Source organism: Ciona robusta, chromosome 5 (genome assembly GCF_009617815.1).
Source record: "Ciona robusta chromosome 5, ASM961781v2".
NCBI classification, from domain to species: Eukaryota; Metazoa; Chordata; class Ascidiacea; order Phlebobranchia; family Cionidae; genus Ciona; species Ciona robusta.
Genome location: NC_143239.1, coordinates 5919225 through 5941302, shown reverse-complemented (window position 1 = coordinate 5941302; position 22078 = coordinate 5919225). Strand labels below are relative to the sequence as shown.

General features: G+C 36.5%; 3 protein-coding genes and 1 long non-coding RNA gene across 7 annotated transcripts; 2 read left to right on the top strand and 2 right to left on the bottom strand.

The window, feature by feature from the left end:
• Nucleotides 1–2764: 2764 nt before the first annotated feature.
• LOC149735984 (guanine nucleotide-binding protein G(I)/G(S)/G(O) subunit gamma-7-like) lies at nt 2765–3874 on the bottom strand. Of its 3 annotated transcripts, XM_089877771.1 has the most exons (3): nt 3773–3874; nt 3535–3642; nt 2765–3127 (listed from the first exon to the last, which is right to left on the bottom strand). In XM_089877771.1, the coding sequence occupies exon 3, from the start codon at nt 3101–3103 to the stop codon at nt 2900–2902; it is 204 nt and encodes a 67-aa protein (XP_089733897.1). In that variant the 5' UTR covers nt 3104–3127; nt 3535–3642; nt 3773–3874; the 3' UTR covers nt 2765–2899. The 3 variants fall into 3 exon arrangements, with proteins under 3 accessions (XP_089733897.1, XP_089733896.1, XP_089733898.1); XM_089877770.1 differs by lacking the exon at nt 3535–3642; XM_089877772.1 differs by lacking the exons at nt 3535–3642; nt 3773–3874 and adding an exon at nt 3222–3310.
• A 4182-nt stretch (nt 3875–8056) lies between these two features.
• On the bottom strand, nt 8057–10698 carry LOC149735982 (uncharacterized). Of its 2 annotated transcripts, none has more exons than XM_089877763.1 (2): nt 9774–10698; nt 8057–8465 (listed from the first exon to the last, which is right to left on the bottom strand). In XM_089877763.1, exons 1-2 carry the CDS (start codon nt 10258–10260, stop codon nt 8440–8442), a joined length of 513 nt encoding a protein of 170 aa, XP_089733889.1. In that variant the 5' UTR covers nt 10261–10698; the 3' UTR covers nt 8057–8439. The 2 variants fall into 2 exon arrangements, with proteins under 2 accessions (XP_089733889.1, XP_089733888.1); XM_089877762.1 differs by lacking the exon at nt 8057–8465 and adding an exon at nt 9381–9702 and having other exon boundaries at nt 9774–10690.
• Nucleotides 8339–8940, top strand: LOC149735983 (uncharacterized). Its single transcript, XR_016385021.1, has 2 exons — nt 8339–8479; nt 8601–8940. It is a non-coding gene; the product is annotated as an uncharacterized LOC149735983 (long non-coding RNA).
• A 4-nt stretch (nt 10699–10702) lies between the features above and the next one.
• On the top strand, nt 10703–22008 carry LOC149735981 (eukaryotic translation initiation factor 3 subunit A-like). The gene is made up of 21 exons (XM_089877719.1): nt 10703–10862; nt 10958–11148; nt 11420–11559; nt 12005–12168; nt 12449–12648; nt 12977–13185; nt 13440–13611; nt 14365–14565; nt 14887–15003; nt 15642–15836; nt 16230–16367; nt 16867–17076; nt 17397–17501; nt 18183–18296; nt 19076–19198; nt 19493–19646; nt 19821–19992; nt 20171–20341; nt 20751–20846; nt 21219–21485; nt 21733–22008. The coding sequence occupies exons 1-21, from the start codon at nt 10814–10816 to the stop codon at nt 21800–21802; spliced, it is 3258 nt and encodes a 1085-aa protein (XP_089733845.1). The 5' UTR covers nt 10703–10813; the 3' UTR covers nt 21803–22008.
• The last annotated feature ends 70 nt before the right edge of the window (nt 22009–22078 follow it).

Below are 22078 nucleotides of genomic sequence, written 5' to 3'. Positions count from 1 at the left end.
GTCATAGATTGATTGCCGGGTTTAAGTAGTGAGTTGTTCAGTCAGTTGGCTGGTGTTCGTAATTACTTTCATGTCCTGAATTACGTCTTGGGAAGTCTGGGTCGGCAGTAGACACAGTGATTATTATTCCCGGTTCGTATTGATCGAGGCGCCTGGTGGGAAATCGAATGTAGAAATCGATCGGGAAACAAGTCTTCGTTATGTAAGCACACCTTTCTGGCCGCTACTGCCTTTATAATTCTGCACAGGTGCAAAATTAATCATTTTGTTTATTTTCTTTGTTTTAAAATAAACTACGGTATTTAACATTTATATTTAAATGCTATAGAACTTGTGGCGTCGATATTTCTGCACACATTGTTGGCTGCTGCTGCCTTTACAATGCTGCACAAGTGCAAAATTGAGCGTTTTTTTATTTCCTTTGTTCTACCCCGAAAACTGCGCTATTTACCATTCTCATTTGAATTTCAAGGTGGATAGGCGTCGAATATTCCTATATTAAAGAAAGGAATCCATTCTAACTGAGTTTGTCAGTATCCAAAACACTTGACCTTTAAGCAATTGTCTTAGATGCGACAGAAATTGGCTCAACAAGAACCGATGGATGTGTTTTCGATTTCGAATTGTATTACTGCTTATTATTGCAACCCTGCTTTGTAGCGTCTTGGTAATAAATGCTTTAATCGATGTAACATCTGTTTCTCATCGGTCGATATGAGTCAAATTCTGGCAAAGATTCAAAATGACAAATATACTGGTTCGTTTTATAACCCATACGTGTATATTTGGTGGTAAACAAAAATCAAACGATGTTCACAACAAAACAATAGATAAATAATAAGCAAACCTGAAAAACTTAAAGAGAATGAGGCGAACAACATTAACATTTATTTGGAACGAAATTTGGTGGTTTATGGAGTAGGGCTGGGAAAATGGGACACCTGTTCCATTCTATTTTCTTTTCTTACTTGGTAGTAAACAGAAAACATGCCTAGATTTATAAAATCGTATCCTTACGACTCCCATAGACCGAATTCTTAAAATACGATCAGGATATTTTGATATTATGTGCTAAGGTGTCCCATCTTACCCCACAGTAGGCTACTCATAAGTACCTTTTTTCAATATAAACCCAGAAAGCATATATAGCTTAAAACAGATTTAGCTGCATTGTAGAAGAACATATAGTACTGTGTGGTGTTGCTAAAGGGCATTGTCCACCAGTTTGTCGAATTAGCCTCATACACGGCCCACAGGAGATACGGGCTTATAATTAACGTTTGAAATTACAAGCTCTATAGTAGACCGAGCTTCACATAAGCGGGAAGATATGTAATAAGAAAACGCTTTTGGTTTTGAAACATTAAAATTGAAGTGATAGGATAAAAGAATCAGTTAGAAAGTAAAATCAACCCAGTGAAGTATATGCGCACGAGCGTATAACTTGTATAAATTCAGTCATATGTATACCGCATATACGTTATTTACGAAGGTATAGTAAGGGAAACAACAAAAGGCGAGGCCGCGATTCAACGGCTTCTTAAAATATTAATCAGTTTAATTTGCATATCGGGCTAAAAAATGCAACAGTACTTCTTTTTTTCCTTGTAGGGATTAGAACCTGATCTATGATATAGATAATCCTCGTGTGCATGGGACTGGCAGAAATCAATTAATTCACGGCAGATATCGCTTGTTCTAAGCACGTCGTGTTCGCCATTCGGTCGACCTTGTACCCTTCCATGAGATGCTTGTTTTGGATTTGCTTGCCGATGTTGATCCTGTCGGCCATCCATTGTAAAACACAGAAAAAAACAAGAAATTTCAGAACTCACAAAATGCGTAAATTGGACCGATCCTCGTGAGATGTTTGTTAAATTTGGCCAAAACTCATTAGCAAATCAGGTCGCTGCCTATAATTCCCTATCTATCGTCGGACATATTCTCTCTAGCAGAACTGCGAAAGTACAAAAGAAAATGTAGAGAACACCCTTAGGCTATATAGTATAGCCTCTATATAGTACAACCACGGCCTAAGCTATGTCCTTCAGCGGCAAGAGCCCTTTACGAATACCCTTGTTTGATCAACCACCGTCTCACGAAATGAGAGAGCCGAAACGAGAGAACGCAGGCAGAAAAAGGCTATTTAATAATCCGTGCACTTTTGGGATCGAATCTGCTTATTGGCCGCAATAATTGTTTGTCTCGCATGAAGAAAAAATATTTAAACCCGGCTTCGATCAATCCGTATCCTGTCTATGTAGATCTCGTACCGACAACGTCATTAATTAATACTGGGTATTACACATTGAAGAAGCAAGTGGTCAGTTTATTTTTGTGTATATTTCATGTATTTTACAGACATTTAGTGGTGGGGATGGGGAAAGATGGGACACCTTTGCATTCTCTTTTCTCGTCCCATTTGATAGTAAACAAAAAAATTATAAGAAATAAAATCGCATCGTTTTTTTCCAAACTGTACGTTTTGAAGTGTTTTCATGTTTTCACTCAGCAAAACAATTAAAACCGATTGAACTTATGACGATCTTTAGGGTTTTTAACTACCGAATACAGTACGTATTCTTTTAAAATTAAATCATTTTCTATCAAACTGTAACAGTACGAAATTTTGCCAATGTGACCCTGAGCGACTGACTATGCCATTTAGGCGAAATATATCTCTCTTATATTACACAATTTGTTAATGGACTTGATTTTTGTCTGTTACCATTTCGTAGCACTAGATGGTTACTATCAAACTGTATTCGATTTAAAACAATTATATTTCAATCGGAAGCATGCTGAATCCCAACCTGCAGCCAATTGCAAGGAGGCCGGGTTACATAACATAAAACGCGGCAAGCACAAACACACAGATTTTCATGACCACAAACTGGCGCTAGAGAACAACACAGGGTGATCTGCTTTCTTTGAACGGGTTAGTTTTGTCCGTTTTATAGAGAAAATAGTCTTGAGAAGCGTGTGACTCGCAGTAATCCATCAGCTCCTTGCAGGATTGCGATACCTTTACTCTCTCAGTGTTTGCTTCGTACCTCAGTTCTTCGATTTGCTTCTCTAGCTCTCGTACGGATCGTGTAGCCATGTTTCTGGTGATACCGGGTGTGGTCTGATATTTAAACAAATATATACCTTTTTAAGTTGTTAAAAAAAAATGTTTTTTTTTTTCAATTTCTAAAAGGCTGTAAGCCAGAGTTTTTTACCCAGAGGAGCGAGAAATGTTCCTAGGGGGTAACGGGGATGCTGAATCATTAAGGTTGGTTAGGTTTACTCCATATAAGCAATTCTAAAAGGAGGTACAATAATTGGTTGATAATTAGAAATGGGTGCGGCAAAGCAAACGGGTTAAGAACCTCTAAACGGTCTGCAAATGTTCTAAACCAAGCCATTTACCCTTCAGGAACAAAATCGTAACAAAAAGTTTAACAGCAGTTATATTTGTTTATATTTAAATCGCACCTTAAACTAATCTGTTTAATCAATTACAAATGGAAATTATACACTGTGTTTACTTACGTTGAAACTAACACAGAGACACCTTATAAATATAAAATGAAACTGAATAGGTTTTGGAAGGTAAACTGAAGGGAGGAACCAGAGTTAAATAACCGTATTCCCACGACTCTAAAAAGCATTGATAATTGTTTAAAACACGATTGGGAAATATGGGACATAGCTGATAATGGCATGCCATCTTACCCCAAAGTACAACATACGAAAAAGACCAAATAGTAATAGATCGTAAAATTATTACCTGAAGCTGTTGTGCTTGAAACGATTGCAAAAGTTTTGTTAAATTTATGAATTTCCTCTTTTAAGTTTTTATCAGTAATGCCGACGTTTCTAAGCTGTAACGAAGTGAATAAGTTTTATAAAGTCAACGCCTTACTTTTTGATGAGTTTAAAACTGAACTAAGATAGTTGATTAATAGTTATAAAGCTTCCCAATTGGCTAAACTGCTTTATATTTGTGATGCAATCCAGAAGCCTTGGCTCTTATGGAAAGTACCACGAATGCGATGACTTTGCTGCGATCGTATTTAAAACGAGTGTCCTTAATACAGAACTACACACACACTTTGTTTAGCTATAGGCAGAGGCTACCTGTGAGTAGAAAACAATAAACAAAACAACGTCCCACAATACTATACAGACTGCTGGCGCAAGAAGTTAAGGAACAATCACTTGAACCGGAAACAGTAGTTTGTCACTTCGGGTCGTACCGTACACACACTGGTGCTGTTCGCACACAACAATCGCAGTCTCTTCTCCCAGGAACGGAAAATGCCTCACCTGCCTCCATTGTTCTTTAATCTATATGCTTATCACGTAAATTGCGGGCAAACTGGAAGTTTTGCTACCAGTTTCGCGTAGGTGTTTGCGCTGTGCTGAGTAACGGTTCTTTATAACACTCTATCATCTACAAACAACAACCTCTAACAAGGTATTCTATGTTGAATTTATACATTAAGCTTAGCGACCTGTGCCAAAGGTAAAGCCGACACCGCCCGTACTCGCTTTCAGTATGTAATGAGACATAGGTGTACGTGCGGTTCTTACATATATATACTGACTCTGCTATTCGATTTCTACTGATAAATGGCTCGGTATTGCCCGATCGATCAAATTAACTGCTGCCGCACGTCACTGTTTATCTGGTAAACGCCGCATACGACGAATGTAGGACTAAAATCGAAATGTACGTAAATTTGCACTGCTGTACTGTACTGACCTAGTGCTTATAGCAGCAGGTAAGCATGAGCGTGGGACCACCGGCCTGCGAAAACGCCGCGGGCTCATTTATTATTTATAATTGTACGTTGTATGTGCTTGCGTGAGGTAACTTGCTCTCGCAAATTGCAACCAGTAATATATAGAAACACGCCGATAATACGTGTGTGCCGAACCAGCAGCAGAAGCCAATTACATGCAATTTAAAATAAACATAGTGGTTTTTATATTCTGAGTCATCGGTTTAACAACAGTACTTCCAATGCTGTATTAAACCTATTAGTCATTATAGGCGTATACGTGTAACATATAGCTGTTTATCTTATAAACCGGATCGATATATAAACGGTACGTTTTCAGCGTCCCACAGTTTTGTGTGTAGAACGCAATCCATTTAAATAGGTTGTGAAAAATATGAGATACCATCGAATTAACACTTTTGTGTTGATTAAGTAAGATCTAAGTGAAGTAGTTTATACCTCTGTTGATGAACCCGCCTAGATATTGGAATTTTTCATACAAAACGGTCCAATTGCTTGACCCATCGTATTGTATTAATAACATTGTAGCTGGTATCTGCGATTACGTAGCATAATTCAATAATAAATAAAAAAAAAACCGAAAAAGGTCAAAACGACAGTAGTTAAAGGCAGGTTTACAATTGATTTTGTTGAAAGAAGGCGCTCGTAACATCTAACTAGGCGTTTTTCTTCTCATACATCTGTCGATATGCTTCAATATATAAATTCGCTTCTATCTAATCGCTACCATTCAAATAGTACTAAAAAGTGCGTATATTGCTCCAGTGGTCACTAACAGGTTGTCCAAATTGTCAGTCATACAAATAAACACACATACAAAGTAACATATACATTGTAACTTGTAAGCAGGCCCGAGGTGTCTGGGACAGATGAACACCCGCGTGTTATAACAACTGCTGTTTTCCAGCTTCGCGAGGATAAAGCAAGTTACAGTTTCACATTATATCGAACATACGCCCAGCTTTGTTCATACTGCAGAAAATTAAATCAAAATTAAATAAAACATGAAATAAATTAAATTCAAATTAAATCACAAAGCCAGCGTCTTATTTGTCTACGCCACTCAATCGATTTTAAAGATAGCAATCAAAACATGCAGGAATAGGTAAACAACATTGGGCTTATTTTTGTTTGATTTATTAAACTCCAACGTTTTGGGCCAATTCTGGCTGAAATCCTAGCAGGACGCATGGCGTGGTACAACACGGGACCTCACCCATAAAGAATATAATATAAAAAAAACTACGACGTATCGCAATAAAAAACGACACATATACTTATGTACATTTATACTGAGCGTTTACACCAGCATTAGTGTCATGGTAAAACTGTTCTTTCTAAACTAATTTTAAGTGGCGGGAGTAGTCGGCGAACCGTCAACCCTTGCCTCTATATAATTGATTTTATTTTCCAGGCTTTCTAATTTCTGTTTCAGTACAGCGAGACGGTATCGACACGACGAATCGAATTCGTTCAGAAATGTTGCTATTTTTCTCATGCAGCCAGTCACCAGTTCAATATACTCTCGGTTGTTCCAATCGTCTTGAACTTTGTCATGCCTGCCCGTGCCAGGACCAAGAGACATGGAACTTGACATTTCAGATTTCCTTACTTTTATATAATAGCCTATATTGCAAACAAAATTCGGCATAAATTCACCTCAAATACTAGATCTATTTTAAAGATTAAAATACTTAAATTTACTCAATGGATGTGCATATCTAAGTACTTAATGATAAAAAAAGCATCATAACTAAAACAGATTTCGGCTTACAATCAAGTGAAATACTATATAGTCCTGTTCTTAGGTTTAAAATTGCGTAAATTTCTTCACTATGTGTGTATTTTAACATTTAATAATAAGCTTCATAATAAACAAAACAATTATCATTACTCAGCCTGCAGGCTTAATACCGCTATCTGATTTCACTATAGTTACCCAGGCTCGAGAGCCATAATGAACAAACTGATTGTTCTGCCGTTGTGACAGGAAGTTACGTATGCGCCAGTTTGAATTGATGGATTGCAATCCAACACGGAAGTATTTCAGCACTGCTTGCTGCACTGTATCAAGTAGAAATGGCTTGTATAAATTTTTTTAAGGTAAAATTATTGCCCATGCCACATTTGTAACTCAAATTAAATGGAAATGTAGAATCAATGTACACAACTTGTTAAGGTAAAAATTATTGTTCATGGCGTATTTGTAACTCATTACATGCGAATGTAATCAGTCTATACAATTTGCCAATGTGGAAATTATAGGCCATGTCACGTTTGTAACTTATTTTCTTGATTGCCTCTTAGCATTGTTTTAAGGCCACGCTTAAAATCTACGTACAATTTCTTGGAAATGGGCTGTTGAACTGCAGTCGTATCTGCAACTTGCTTAATATGTAATAGTTGTTTAGAAATATCCTAAAACAGTGAATGTGTAGGATACCTTGCAATATAATGTGAAACTGTAGAAATAATTAGATCCTGTGGGTCTTTATACACACGTTTAGTTGCACGGCATGTTATATAAATACCTCACTATAAATAGCGATTTTAATCTTTTCTGTAATTGTGGGACCATTCGTTAACCTCGCTTGTTTAATTGCAACCTAGAAGGTTTTACCTAGAATAAAGTTTTAGTAAAATTTAGTAAAAAGTATCGACTTTTGCCGTCGACCCACATATATAAGTAGGGTGGGGGAAGATGGGACACCTTTAACACATAATATTCAAATATCCTGAACGTGTTTCAAACAATTAACAACGCTCTATAGGAGTCGTGTGGGTATAGCTTTATAATTCATTGAATGTTCTTTGTTTACTACTAAATGACACGATAAAATAGAGGTAAGAGGTGTCCCATCTCCCCCTACCCTACTGTATATATTTTGGTCTTAAATCAACACGTGTGACGTGCTTTTTTAACCTGAATTTTAAGGTAATTATTACATTTGTGAAAATTTTTTGTTTTCTAATAAGATTTTCTGTTTTTTACCACTTTTAAAATTGTCAAACTGTGTTCGTTTTTTACCTCTGATGTATATATGATTTCTACAGGAGTTAGGAATAATGATAACGGCACCCGTAGTTCGATTACGTCACAGCATAGATATCTAAACATATAGATAGGAAACTAGCGAAATCGTTCAGACGCGTCACGCTTCGATGGGTCTGGTAAAAAGTTGATTCGCGGCAATCACGTGAATCGAAGTCAATGATGTTAAAACTCGGATAGTAAGTTTAATGTATCTTCTGAAACCGCATTGCAGTTGTGAGGCAGGTAAATGTTTAATTGTTTTAAGATTGTGTTTGGTACCTTATACGTAAAATGTTTTGGCTGCTTAAAACTTTTGTACACTGTATAACTAACACGCACGTGCATACGCCCATTTCGTTAATCGATATTTATTGTAATACCGATATACCTAATCCTACTAATTTACTCTATCAGTGCACCAATATTGAAGTAATAATATTAATATATATATTACAATGAGTCATTGCTGCATTCCTGGCTGTACATATGTGTACAAAAATGCAATTATAAAACGGTCTCTTTTTAAAATATTACGTCCGGAGTTTGCAAAGTCCGAAGAAAAACGGAATCATCGGGAAAGTTTGGTGCAGAGCATCTTGTCTATCCGTGATCCAACTAAGGGTGACAAGATAAAAGACATGCTGCATAGAGAAATGTAGGTTTTAATATAGTTTACGTAATGTTTCTTCTAATTGATAATGAAGAACTCACACATTTTTATATAATACTTACTTTGCTGGTTATGAATTGTTTATTTATATTTATTATTTCTATAGGGCATCTATCTGTGAAGCACATTTTACGGAAAATGATTTCACAGTGCACTCAAAATCTAAAACATTAAAATTAGGATCAATTCCAACACTACACATGCCTGAAAACTTAACAGGATCAATTAAGTATGTTGCACATCTCTTACTTTAAGGATTCTCATCTAATAATACTTAGCGGTTACCATGTGAAGTGCCCATAAAGAATGAAAAGACAGATGTGGGGGTTCTTTCCTACACTAATCCCTTCTATTGTTTACACTGTTTTCCTACACTTTGAATTTCTTTTTTTCTGTTGCCTTAAGTTTCAATTAGGTTTCTTAAATAAAAATGTCAAAACTTAAAATGAACTGGTGTACAAATTATATTTGCAAAGTTTACAACAAACACATACACAGTGATTATTAACAAGCAACAGCCTTTTAGCTCGGGGTGCTTGAGATACCCGATCTGACCTGCTGCTCTACCCAAATTTATCACTTCTCGAGGTTTTTTTTGTTAAAGCAGGACAGAGGCGCTTCCCCGAGATCCAAATTTAGGTCAAAGAGCACACAAGTATTTATAGAAACAAAATCTACATGGAGGCACCTTCTGGGACACTATGTATATAAACACACAAAACAGAATTAGGTATTTTTGCACATCTGTTTCAGATCACTCCTAATCCCCTTTGATATACAAGAACGTACAGAGCGCTTGTTCCTAAACATGCATTTAGCCAAGTTGTGACCTAAAAGTTTTAAGAATAAGTGGAGCATGAAGTTTATGACCTGAATAAGGGCATCATAGTCTTGTTCCCATTTATTAAATAAAGAATCCACAAAAGCATGATATTCCTGATCCCTTTTTACAAAATCTATAACACGTGACAAATTGATATTATCTGGTTGCTTGGATGTCTCTACCTCATACAACATAAAAACTTTATTCATGAATGTTTTAAAAATAGAATTAGGACAGTGTAATGCATTTTCCGATTTTCTCATTGCAGAAACAAATTTATAACTTGGCTCATCTTGACAGAATGTTTAAAGAATGATTTGGTGATGGGTTTTGTAATGTTGTATGGCCTTTTTAATTAAGAATCCACTAATATATTCAAGTATTTCTGAAATATAATTATTTATTAAACTCACAGCTCCGAAAACAAATGAAAATTTTAGAGTTTTATATACATACCTAGATCACGTTCGCCTATGTTCTCGATATTGTAACCAGCAGCATTGGTATGTTGTGTGTTTTTGTTTTTTTGGTTTGCGATTGCATCCAGAATTTTTATTAAAATTTGAGCAGCCAAGTGTTGTGGCATTCCTAGATTTTCATCTGCATTCATACAAAGCTTGTTATACTCCATGTACAATTTTTTACAATTCTGATGCTGTTTGTAGTTTCCAACTAAATCTTTGATGGTTTTGTATGACTGCTGTGGCATTGAATAATACTTTTCTGGAATTACAATACCTATAGAAGTGGATGCTGTAAGGGCTGCCTGGTATATCAATCTTATTTCGTCGTCTGTAGTATCAACTTTGTTGTGACTCTCTTTGTGAATGGTTAAATCGTATGGATCATAAAATGAAGCACTACAATTTTCACAGGTGAATGTGACACGAACTTGCTCAAGCTCAAGCAACGCTTCTCTGACTTCCTTTAAATTGCTGCACATTATGAAATTTAAATTTCCTGTTATATTCTATGTATCTGTTTGAGAATATTTGCTTAATATTTAATGTAAGCCATTTGACACATTGAAGCAACGTAAATAAATTCCAGTCTGCAGAATATATAAGATATTGTTCAAAACTAAAAGTTTGCGCATACACGTGCGACGTGTCATACTCTGCAGACTGGACTGATTTAATGCGTTCGATCTGTTTATACCAGATCCAGTCAAGCGTGAAGCGTCTGAAACTGGTTTTTCGTTGATAATTCAAACAAAGTACTATATTATAACGTGAAACTTTCAAATATAAAGAAAAATATTGATATTAACGTAAATTGTTTCTTTTTAAATAATAATATTTCGGAAATTAGCAGTTAAAGTGCAAAAATCACTTGTCACGTGACCTTAGTTTCCTATCTATATGTTTAGATATCTATGGTCACAGTCCGACCATGTGGTGGTAAATTAATTTCTTTTTTTGCTGCGCGATTTCGGAAATGTTTTAACTTTATATATCTGTTTAGGTCAGAGCTAAGCGACTAAAAAGTTGTCAAATATGCCTGAGTATTTTCAGAGGCCTGAAAATGCCCTTCGGAAGGCGCACGGTAAGTTTTTATCTTATATTTTAATACCATATGTTAGCAGTTCCTTTTAACGTTTTAAAACATACGGTTTTGTTTAAACGTTTTTTTGTCCATAGAATTTCTTGATGTTGGCAAACTAAAGCCTGCCTTGGACGTTTTGAGCGATGTGTTGCGCAGTAAAAAACATCGCACGTGGCAAAAAGTGCATGAGCCGATCATACGACAGTATTTGGACCTCTGCGTTGATCTGCGACGTAGTCAAGCCGCTAAGGAGGGACTTTACCAGTATAAGATCATCTGCCAGCAGGTAAGTTAATCAAAGTGATTAAAAAATGAGTTTTATTTAAATTAAGTATGTTGGAAAAGATAAGACATTATGTAATGTATGTTTAATTTAAATGCAAACATGTTTATGAAAATAGGATCTTTTAACGTGCATGGTACATCCGAAGAACTTAGTGTGCCTCCCTGTAATCCATAGGGTATATATTCGCTAAAGTGAGGTGTAGCTTCTCATCTCACGACCTCTTGCACTTTCCACCAGCCTAACCCCTTATTTAATACAAGTAATTGAAAAGGTGAACACCAAGTCATTGGAAGATGCCGTCACCCATTACCTTGATCTGGCTGAAGAGAAAACCAAGGAAGCTCGGGAGAAATCGGCAGAAACTGCGCTTAAACTTGTGGAGGATTTGGATATGATTGAATCGCCAGAGGGGTGAGATTGGAAACTTCAATTTTGTCGGTCATACTAAAAATTAACAGTCTGTACTGGCACAGACAGGAAAAAAAAGTAAAAAAGTTTGGACACTTCAATTTATTAGGCGGATTAAAAATAATAGCCTGTACGTTTTATCGGAAATTACCAAAATTGAGCAGACAGGGTATTATTGGCTGTCATTTTTGTAAATTTGGGGTAAATCTTTTTTCCCAAACACCCAACGACCAGGCAGCTCATTTAGCTTGATGTAGCTTCAGAGTGTTACGTTGTTGGTAAATTAAGTTTAAAAGTTATTTTGGTCGCATCACAGAGAGTGGGTGGGTTGTATAACTGGCCCTAGTCAAGCTGATGTACATTTATATGTTTAATAAAAAAGCCGATAAAATTTTATAAAAGCTCCCTGCTTTAACGCAATTCCTAACTTTTTGACATTTTGCTTTAGAATGCTGCTGCGCGCAGTGACTGGTGAGGACACGCAGGATCGAACCGATCGTTTGATGCTTACCCCGTGGGTAAAGTATTTATGGGAGAGTTATCGGCAGTGTTTGGATTTGTTGCGCAACAACTGCCGTGTGGAACGCCTGTACCACACCATTGCTCAGCAGGGTATGTCATCGGAAAAATCATTTAAGTAATAAAAGTAAAAAAAAAAAACGAAAACATCACTGGCAAATCAAGTGAATTGGTGGAACATTTGTTTTAATTTTACCTATTTGTTAAAGTGTTGACTTTAGATTTGTTTCCTAAAACGGTTCTTCTGGCATTTATTAAGGTAACAGTGTTTTAAATTCCTTTCAAATCTCGTTTTATATGCTTGGCAGTAACACTACTGAGTTTTATGTATATAGCCTATTTGTAATAATTCAACTCTTGTTTTTTCCACCAGCTTTCAAGTTCTGTTTGAACTACGATCGTCGTACGGAGTTCCGTAAGTTGTGTGACAATCTTCGTAATCACGTGAAGCTTAGTGAACAACGTCACGGAACTCAATTCTCGGTAAATCTCACGAACCCAGAGACGCAAGCTCTTCACCTGGAAACGAGGATTGCTCAGTTGGACGCAGCGATACAGATCGAACTCTGGCAGGTTTGTGGGGTCAAATTTTGTTATATTATGTCAGAAAATAATGATTATTTGATTGCTAATGTTACAAACAAAGTGTTTAAACATTCTATATTTTTCAATCTGACTGAACAATAAGACAAATATTCTGTTACTTTTGCTCTCGGGCATAATGTAAATGATCTTTTAACGGCTCTGGTATGAAAAAAGTTGTATTTCGTTGTTTCATCTGCCATCCTGCAAGACCATATCTATGAATCAATTTATATCAGATTGCCCGCTAAAAGATTATTTATAAAAAAACTCTGATATGTATCGAAAGCAACTTAAATGTTAACAAGTTATCCCATAGGAAGCTTTCAAGGCAGTTGAAGACATCCACTACTTAATGAGTTTGTCCAAGCGTCCACCAAAACCACAAACTCTCGCTAACTTCAACAACAAACTTTCTCTTGTCTTCTGGAAAGCTGAAAACATGCTCTTTCATGCCTGCACACGACATCGGTTGTTCCACCTCACCAAGGACATGAAACGAAATCCTTCGATTGATGATCTGACAAGGTATGCAGATGATCAACTCATTATTTTTCAGCTGTTATAGAAACTGTTTATTTTTTGGCCCTTTTATGACACCTTTTTTTTTCTTTGAGAGTAAGCTAATTGATCAAAACACTAACTTTTCTGCCAAAAAGTGTACAAAATTTAATTTTGTGTTTATGTATATAAAAATTTTTTATAATAGACAGAGATTTAAGATTTAATTATATTTTTACTTTGGATATGCCTTTGTGTAAAACATATCCCTTGACCCTCAGAATGGCTTCTCTTATGTTGGTTGCCACATTAGCGATCCCGATCACCGAACAAAAACATGGCATTGGGAAACTGTTAGATATGGAAGGAGCACTTATTGAAAAACATCTCAATTTGTCGAAACTACTTGGCTTGGATCGCCCACCAACAAGAAGTTCGCTAATCGATGACTTTGTAAGTCGTTGTTTTTCTTTAATTCAAAGAGTTTTTATTCTATATAGGTGAGGTCCTTGAGGCCAAGTTTTTGCCCAGATTTTTTCATTACTTATACTGTTTTGAAACATAGGCTATATGCCGTAATGGGTGTATTACCAATCTGGGTCTATTATCTCAGGTCCTATGGTGTACCACACTCTGTAGAATTCAACCTCTATTTCACTTTGAAAGGCTAAGCTCAACTAGTAGGATATTTGGATATATTTTTCCCATCAGCACCTTTTGTAAATTTAAATAAGTTTAGATTTTCCCCCCCAAACACCCAACGACCAGGCAGCTCATTTAGCTTGATGTAGCTTCAGAGTGTTACGTTGTTGGTAAATTAAGTTTCAAAGTTATTTTGGTCGCATCACAGAGAGTGGGTGGGTTGTATAACTGGCCCTAGTCAAGCTGATGTACATTCATATGTTTAATAAGAAAGCTATTTTATTCTATGTGGGTGAGGTCCGGTTACCCCAAGCTCCATAGCATGCCATGGGTTCTGATTTAGGCCAAGATTGGCCCATTACCCCGAATAAAATGGCAATAAAATTTTATAAAAATCGATTTTTTCCTAATTAATCCATAACTGAAACAATCCATATCACGCTTCTGCTAAGATTTGGTAAAATAGTCTCCAGTGTAGTGTACAACCCTGTCAGAACTTAGACGATTGTTAAACGCAGCCCCATTTCGTTAGTTTTGTATAATGGAGTGCATTCTTTTCTACAGCTGAAATTCAACCTGTTACAATACGTACCACGGCAAATCCGTGAGCTGTACCAGTGGTTGGAGGTTGATTTCCATCCTCGTAAACTTTATGAGAGGGTGTCTGGTACATTGTCATGGATTAAAGAACAAACTAGGGAACCAGAGTTGGTCCAATACATCCCATACTTACAGAAGATTGTGGTTTCTAAAGTTCTCCAACAGGCAAGTTATAAATACACTGTTTTTGTTTTTTTACTGATCAGATACACAAATGTTTACCCCAAATATAGGGTTTAGTATGATAAACTGAATTTACAATTCACTAAAAAAGTTTCTTGTGTTTTCTAAATGATCAGTTACACAAAAGTTTGAAACTGAAATAAATGTGATTTTCTGGTAATCTGATTTATATTGTATTACTTCTGATACCGGGCATACTGTAGAAAAAGTGACTCATCTGGCGTTTTCAACCTAGTTTGTTTTTGACTAAATGTAAAATTTAATAAAAAAAGGCATATTTTTATGTTTTTTATATTTTTCCAGGTCTCACAAGTTTATCAGACCATTGAATTCTCTCATCTTCGGAAACTCGTTCCATTCTGCTCCATCTTCCAACTGGAGAGGATCATCGTGGATGCAGCAAGGAACGGCCAACTCCAGGTGAATCCTCAACTTCATTATGACCATGTTTAGTCTTTATGGGTAAGGTCTTACAGAGTGGCATGCCATGGGGACCAGGGCTAGAGTTGGCAAAAAGTTCTTTTAAGTCAACGCTTGTGTTTATAAAGACTTTTAGTTCTAAACTTAATGTCTTGGTTACAGAAGTCTTTAGCAAATTTATACCCATGGCCATTGTGTGGCCAGCGGTCCAAAACAGTACTCTAGCAAAGAACCTATCTACAATGCTTTAACTAGAAGTGTTTATAAAGACTTTTAGTTCTAAACTTAATGTCTTGGTTACAGTGTCGTTAGCAAATTTATACCCATGGCCATTGTGTGGCCAGCGGCCCAAAACAGTACTTTAGCAAAGAACCTATCTACAATGCTTTAACTAGAAGTGTTTATAAAGACTTTTAGTTCTAAACTTAATGTCTTGGTTACAGAAGTCTTTAGCAAATTTATACCCATGGCCATTGTGTGGCCAGCGGTCCAAAACAGTACTCTAGCAAAGAACCTATCTACAATGCTTTAACTAGAAACACTTGCCAAAGTATAATTTCATTTCCTTACTGTACTTGGAACACTTTTTTGTAATTTTTTAAAACATTTCCCTCTTTATAACCTCATCCCTTTAACAGGTGCGACTCGACCACAACCGAGGGGCTTTAAGTTTTGGAACCGACCTAAACGCATCCCCACTTTACGTGGAGGATGAATTCTTCGAAACTAACCGTCTTCAAGCCCTCCCAAGTGAGCGAGTATCTGACAGATTTAACACCATGGCGCGCGCACTGCTGGTGGCGAACCAGATGCTTAATGGGGAAGCACATAAGGTAGGACACATCAATGTTGTGGGTTTGTTCAAAGTTTAATGTATCCTATTCTATATGTGAGAGGTCTGGGAGCTGGTATGCTATGGTTCATAGGATTTAGGCCAGAATTGGCCCATTACCCCATAAGCTTAATGTAATGCGGAACTTTTATTTAAGAGTTTTACCCTAAATGCTGCTTAGGCTTAAAAATTAGCAATTAGCACAATTGTTATAATAAAAATAATGTAAAATAAATAGTGGTGTGTTAGAAATTAGAAGAATTTTTTTAACAAAAACATTAAAACAGCGTCTCACAACTCTCACAACAGATAATATTGAATAAACTAACGTTTTCCACAATTACATTTCATGTTTTATTCGTTCATCATCTTATGAATTACATATTCCTCACAGAATGAGATCGACCAACAGCAACAAACTGTGTTGTCGTATCACCTGAAAACTCAGGGCAAGGAACACAAGAAAATACTTGAACGTAAATTTGTCATTGAGGAAAGAAAAGAAAGGTTGGAGCATATTAATCATGAGAAGGTAAAGTATTTGTGTCATATATTAAAGCTGTAGATATTTTATTGTGAGATTTTTTTATACACAAACGTTTTTCATTTTGTTGGTGTTTTTAGATCACATTTGAGCATCTCTCTCTCTCTCTCTTTCTCTCTTTCTCTCTATATATATAAACATTTTCTTCCTTTTTTTCGAAATGCCTCTTCGAGATATCTTTTGGTGTATTTTGTTTTGTATGCAGTTACTATCCTTGGCAACAACTTGTACTGATGTTGTGTGCTACCTTGGAACTAGCTGCTAGATTAACACAGGATCTTACCATGCCTGTGGTTCTGTTGTATCACTTGCATTTTATATTCCTGGAACAAAACTCCTAAAAAGAAAGAAAACTTTATTTTTAAATAGTTCCATCAGTTTTTAATGAAAAATGAAAGTTGAAATCCCGCCCTTTCAATTTATAATTTTATTGGTTTTGAGATATGCTTGTTGGTGGTTTATATTTGATTTTCAATTCGTTTTTTAGGAGCTGAAGGAGCAAAGAGCAATCCAGGAGCAGGAGGAGGCGGTGAAGGCTGCGGAGCAAGAGAGGTTGAGCAAGGAGCAAAAAGAGAGAGAAGCGCAACGGAGGAAAGATGCAGATGAAGAGGAAAAACGGAAGAACGCGAGCGATCGTCTGGAAATGATTAGGAAGAGCGAGATTGGACAGAAGATGTTGAAGGACATTGATTTGGAGGTTGGTGATAAACTTAATAAAATATTGGTTACTTATCTTTTCGAAAACGATTGCGAAGATCATGATATTTAAAGAACGAAGAGAGTTGAATGAATATATTTGCCGGGTGCGAGTTATAAGCAAAAATGTTACAGCATAAATTCCAATATTTTGACCTTAACACTGAATAGCTAGTCAGACAAACCATAACTGCAATAACTTGTATTTACATACTGTTCCGCATTAGAAACAGCGACATAGAAACCTAACAATGGTTAAAACGATTCGCAATATTTAAATTGGAAACTTTTAGGAAAAGTTTAATTTTTCTTTTCTTGCAGACTTTCAACCAGATCGATCCTGATGAGTTGATGGAGAGACAGATGGCGACCATGGAAAAAGAGAAGAAGGAGAAACAAGATCGCTTGAAAGCTCAAGAGAAAAAGGTAATTCGATGTAATTAATGTGACTGCATTCGAGGGTCTTGTAATTAGTTACAAGGGACAAGAGTCCTAAAAGTGGTGCGTTATGTTTAAAAATTGATCAGAAAATCAGTGATTTTGTGCCTCATTTCTTTGTGGGTGAGGCCCATAGCGTGGCATGCCATTAGTCCTCGCATTTAGGGCAAAATGGCCCATTTTGTGCTTATTTTTGTCTCAACGGCCAGTCAGCTTGTTTGGCTTGTTGTAGCTTACAAGTGTTACGTTGTTGGGAAATTAAACTTACAAAGTTTGTGTTTCACGTTTCGTGATCGTTTTGATTCCGAGCGTGAATTGCTGCTTTGTTGCATCACAGAGAGTGGGTGGGTTGTATAACTCGCCCTAGTTAAGTTGATGTACAATACTCCTACTAATTCTATTATAGTCTTCTATGGTTTAGTCTGCATTTAAAAACAATATTCTTTAGACGGCTGTAAAAATATATATTTTAGCAAGCATAATAAACTATCTGCACCATAAAATAAATCTCTTTTTTTACTTTAAAATGATGCAGGCAGTTTCAGGGTTAGCCTGCCTACCCTGCCACCCCAGGTTTGGTGCCCAAGTCCCACATGGTCTAAACACTTATCCCGAACGTACACCACCAACGAATTCAATGCCAACTTATGTTATGCTATTTCTACCCAGGTTGATTATTTCGAGCGAGCTAAGCGTTTGGAGGAGATCCCTTTGTTGAAGGAAAGGTTCAAGCATAAGATTAAAGAGGATGCCGAGTTGTGGGATAAACTGGAAGAAGAAAAGGTAAAGGACCTTGTTTATATCTTGGGATTAATTTTAGACATGAAAATATGTGTTTATGGTAACATTTAGTTAGAGAGAGTAGGTTGGAGAATAATAATAATAAAAATGTAGAAGTGTTTGTGTCATACAGTATGTTTACTAATTGTGATATTAATTACGAAAGGGTAAATGATGTTGTTTAAGTCTTGGGATTAATGTTGATATGAATATGCGTGGGTAACTTTCAAAGCTTGAAGAATTTTAATCTTGAGGGGGTACAAAGATTTGTGTGACACAATATGCATAAATAATAATTATGATGTTAAGAGTCAAATCTGGCTTAAATCCTAGGCTCAAGGACCTCACACATCCACAAAAAGTGATACCATAGCTTTTTCATTGATGCTTAAAATAGCTTTTGTTTTTTTTTTGTTTTAAAGGATGTTGTTTAGACCTCAGAGCTGTAATTTCAGTTCTATGTTTAAGTTTTTGATTATATATGGGAATGTGTGGGATCCGGTTATGCAGTTACTATCCTTGGCAACAACTTGTACTGATGTTGTGTGCTACCTTGGAACTAGCTGCTAGATTAACACAGGATCTTACCATGCCTGTGGTTCTGTTGTATCACTTGCATTTTATAATCCTGGAACATTTTCAATTTAAGACTTCTTGATATGTAGAAATATTTTAAGAGTCTCAGTTTTTTAACATAATTAATATGCTCGATAAGTAATTTGTATATAGTTTAATAGTTCTGTGTGTTGTAGTTCGGTACAATTCATGGGATTTATTTATAGATTATCAACCTGAAGAAAGAGCAAGAACTTGCCCTCGGACATCAGAAGCGAATGATCCGCATGAATGACGACAAGGAAGCGTTTCTCGATCATCTGCGACAAACAAGAAGTGCAATATATCAGGTTTTAAGCCCTTTACAAATTTTAAATTTACAAGTTGACAAGTATGATACGAGACTGGAAACGACAAAAAAACCTCATTTAGAATCGGAGATGATGAAAAATAACTTGTTCTTCCCAGCTTTGTAGCAAGTCTGTCAGCTCGTACAGGATTTGTGACAAAATTTTGAGTGATTGAATCTTTTAAAATTTATTTTTTCTTTGTTTTGTCTTGTAGCCAGTCTTGCCATCTTGTACAATTTTTTGGCCAAAATGTTGAAGAAATGAATGTTTTAATTGGTGTTTTACTTCGTTTAGGAGAAACTTGCTGTTTATGAGAAGTTGCTTGCTGAAGAACGAGCTGTCAGGTTGGCAAAGAGAAGAGCGGCGAGGAAAGAGGAGAGGAGGCAGAAGTGGTTGAAGGAGAGGGAGGAGGAAGAGCAGAGGAGGAAAGATGAAGAGATCAAGAAAAGTAAGTTTCTTGGGATAAATTTTAGGTCATCTATATAAGTTATATAATCGTGTAGCGGTGACTTTTTGGCACTGTTTTATTTTATAAGTTTTTTTATTTGGAACGCTCAACTGAATATATGTGTGTGTAGCAATGAATTTTTGAAAGCATTTAGTTTATGAAATTTTTAAACAGAGAGAGAAGAAGAAGAAAGGATGAAGTTAGAGAAGCAAGAAGAAGAGAAGAGAGCGTACAATGCAAAGATGGCTGCGTTGGAACACCAAGAGCAACTACAACGTGAACGAGAGAGAGAAATTGAAGAAAGGATTCTTAGGGAACGAAACATTGCTTCTACCAAGTCTGAAAGGTATGCTTGGTGTCAATATAATTGAACGTAACTTATATCTTATTGTGGTGGGGCTAGGACAGTCATCAACACTGGTGTTCTGTTTCATACACCTCATGCCCGCTTATAAGTTACTATGTATGTTACTTTGTGTATGGTTAAATTAAAAAGTTGTTGGTAATACAAATAGTTTCTACAGACCTCCGGAGCGAACTGCTTGGAGACGGGACACTCCGAAAACCGATGCGGATAGAGGAGCATGGAGAAGAGGAGGCGATGCTCCTCGTGAAAGAGGAGAGTGGGGAAGAGGAGATACGAGAAATGAACGGTCGGAAGAGCCTTGGAGGAGAGGTCCTCCTACCCGCGATGTGTAAGTGGGAAGGTTTATTTGTATTTTGTGGGTAAGCAATTTTGAGGGTAAGCATGCCAAGGGTTCTTTGGTTTATGCCAGAATTGTCCATTATCCCAAAAAGTGGTTCATTTCCTTCTTAATATTATTTTGGGTGTATGCGTTCTTGGGCAATACACGTAACTGGCATTGTTTCAACCCAGTGATCCCAAAGTCTGAACTAGTACAAGGGGCTTTACTATCCCAAGCTTGTCACTTTCGGACGCACAAGGTTGTTGGAATGGGCCAGGTCTGGACTGAACCCCAGGTCTTCACCAATATAGAATTGAACTAGTCACATTATTTGGGTAATGGCCCAATTTCGGCTAAATTCTAAGTTCCTAACCCGTATAGAATTAAACAGAATTTTATAATGAACTTCCTCCTGTAGTGGAAGAAACCGATCCCCACCATCCCAAGGAGCTTGGCGTCCTCGTACTGTCCAAAGAGAAGCAGATCGACCATCACCCAGAGGTGCTCCTACCAGGTGAACAAATATATGGCATCACTTGCGTAGAAAATAGCCGTTTAGCCATGTGTGTTACGAATATTTAATTCTGGTATAATTATAGTGGTAAACCAAGTAATTTATCAGAAAGCCCTTAATGCATTATTGGGAACGTTGTAAATGGAAGGGCAAATAAACGTAAGCCTATTAATACTGGCGGATAAATTCTCGGAAATACACTGTTTTTTACTGGATGGTTCACTAAAAGATTATCTACATTAATATAACAATTAGATTTTTTTATAGAAAAAAATTATTTTAACCAACATTTGTTGTTTTGATAGAAAGAATTTGTAAATAATTTTTGTTTTTGAGGTAACAGAATTTTTTAAAAATATTTTTGTTTTTAAGGGAAGAGAATTCCTGGAGGCGCAGATCCCCTTCTCCTCGTCGAACATCTCCTCAAGGAAGAAGAAGCTCTCCTCCTGGCCGTCGTGTGTCCCCTCCCGGTAATGCATCGCCAGAGAGACGGAGATCTCCTCCTGGGCGACGTGGATCGCCAGGGAGAGCATGGAGACGGGATGCTTCGGATCAAGACTCTAAAAAGGAGGGAGATAGCCAAGCTTGGAAACCAAAGGAAAGAACGACAACCCCTTCTACTGGAGCATGGCGCCCAAGGTAAACTTTTGTTTTTTGTTAAATAAACCTAACTTTTATGCCTTTTTTAGTTGAATAAAACCTTTCATTTCCTTTTTTTAAATAGATAAACTGTTATATTTATACCTTTATGCTTTTATTTAATTATAAAAACTAAACAGTAAACATGGTATGCCTTTTTAAATTTAACCAAATTGTATCTTTGTCATGTTTATTTCTACCTTTTATGTCTTTTTTAATTAGAAAAACAAAAACTTCCTTGTTTTAGGATTCGGTCAGATCAACCACCACCAAAGAAAGATGATCGCCGTGATGATTGGCGTTCAAGTCGTCGTTAAAATCATGGAAAATCTTGATTTGTATTGTCATGTGTATTGTAGATATATAATTTTCTGTTTTGGGAGCTTATTTTTGCTTAAACAAATGACAAATTTTATTAAATTGGTTTTTGGGTTTGACTTTGAAAAAAGGTGACAGAATATTGAATCCTTTTGTGTTTTCGCTGCTTTTTTGGCTGGTATGAAAATAAAGTTCTTGCATTGGAGTTTTGAGTGTTTGGCAATGTTTAAAGAAGTTCTGCTGATCTAGCATAGGTTACATAACTTGTTTTGCTG

Coding starts and splice junctions, on each gene's coding strand:
- LOC149735984 (XM_089877771.1), bottom strand. CDS start 3,103: ATGGCTACACGATCCGTACGAGAGCTAGAGAAGCAAATCGAAGAACTG.
- LOC149735982 (XM_089877762.1), bottom strand. CDS start 10,260: ATGTGCAGCAATTTAAAGGAAGTCAGAGAAGCGTTGCTTGAGCTTGAG. Junction 9,703..9,773: donor CATAGGCGAACGTGATCTAG/GTATGTATATAA, acceptor ATTATATTTCAG/AAATACTTGAATATATTAGT.
- LOC149735981 (XM_089877719.1), top strand. CDS start 10,814: ATGCCTGAGTATTTTCAGAGGCCTGAAAATGCCCTTCGGAAGGCGCAC. Junction 13,612..14,364: donor GTTCGCTAATCGATGACTTT/GTAAGTCGTTGT, acceptor TCTTTTCTACAG/CTGAAATTCAACCTGTTACA. Junction 19,993..20,170: donor GCTTCTACCAAGTCTGAAAG/GTATGCTTGGTG, acceptor TAGTTTCTACAG/ACCTCCGGAGCGAACTGCTT.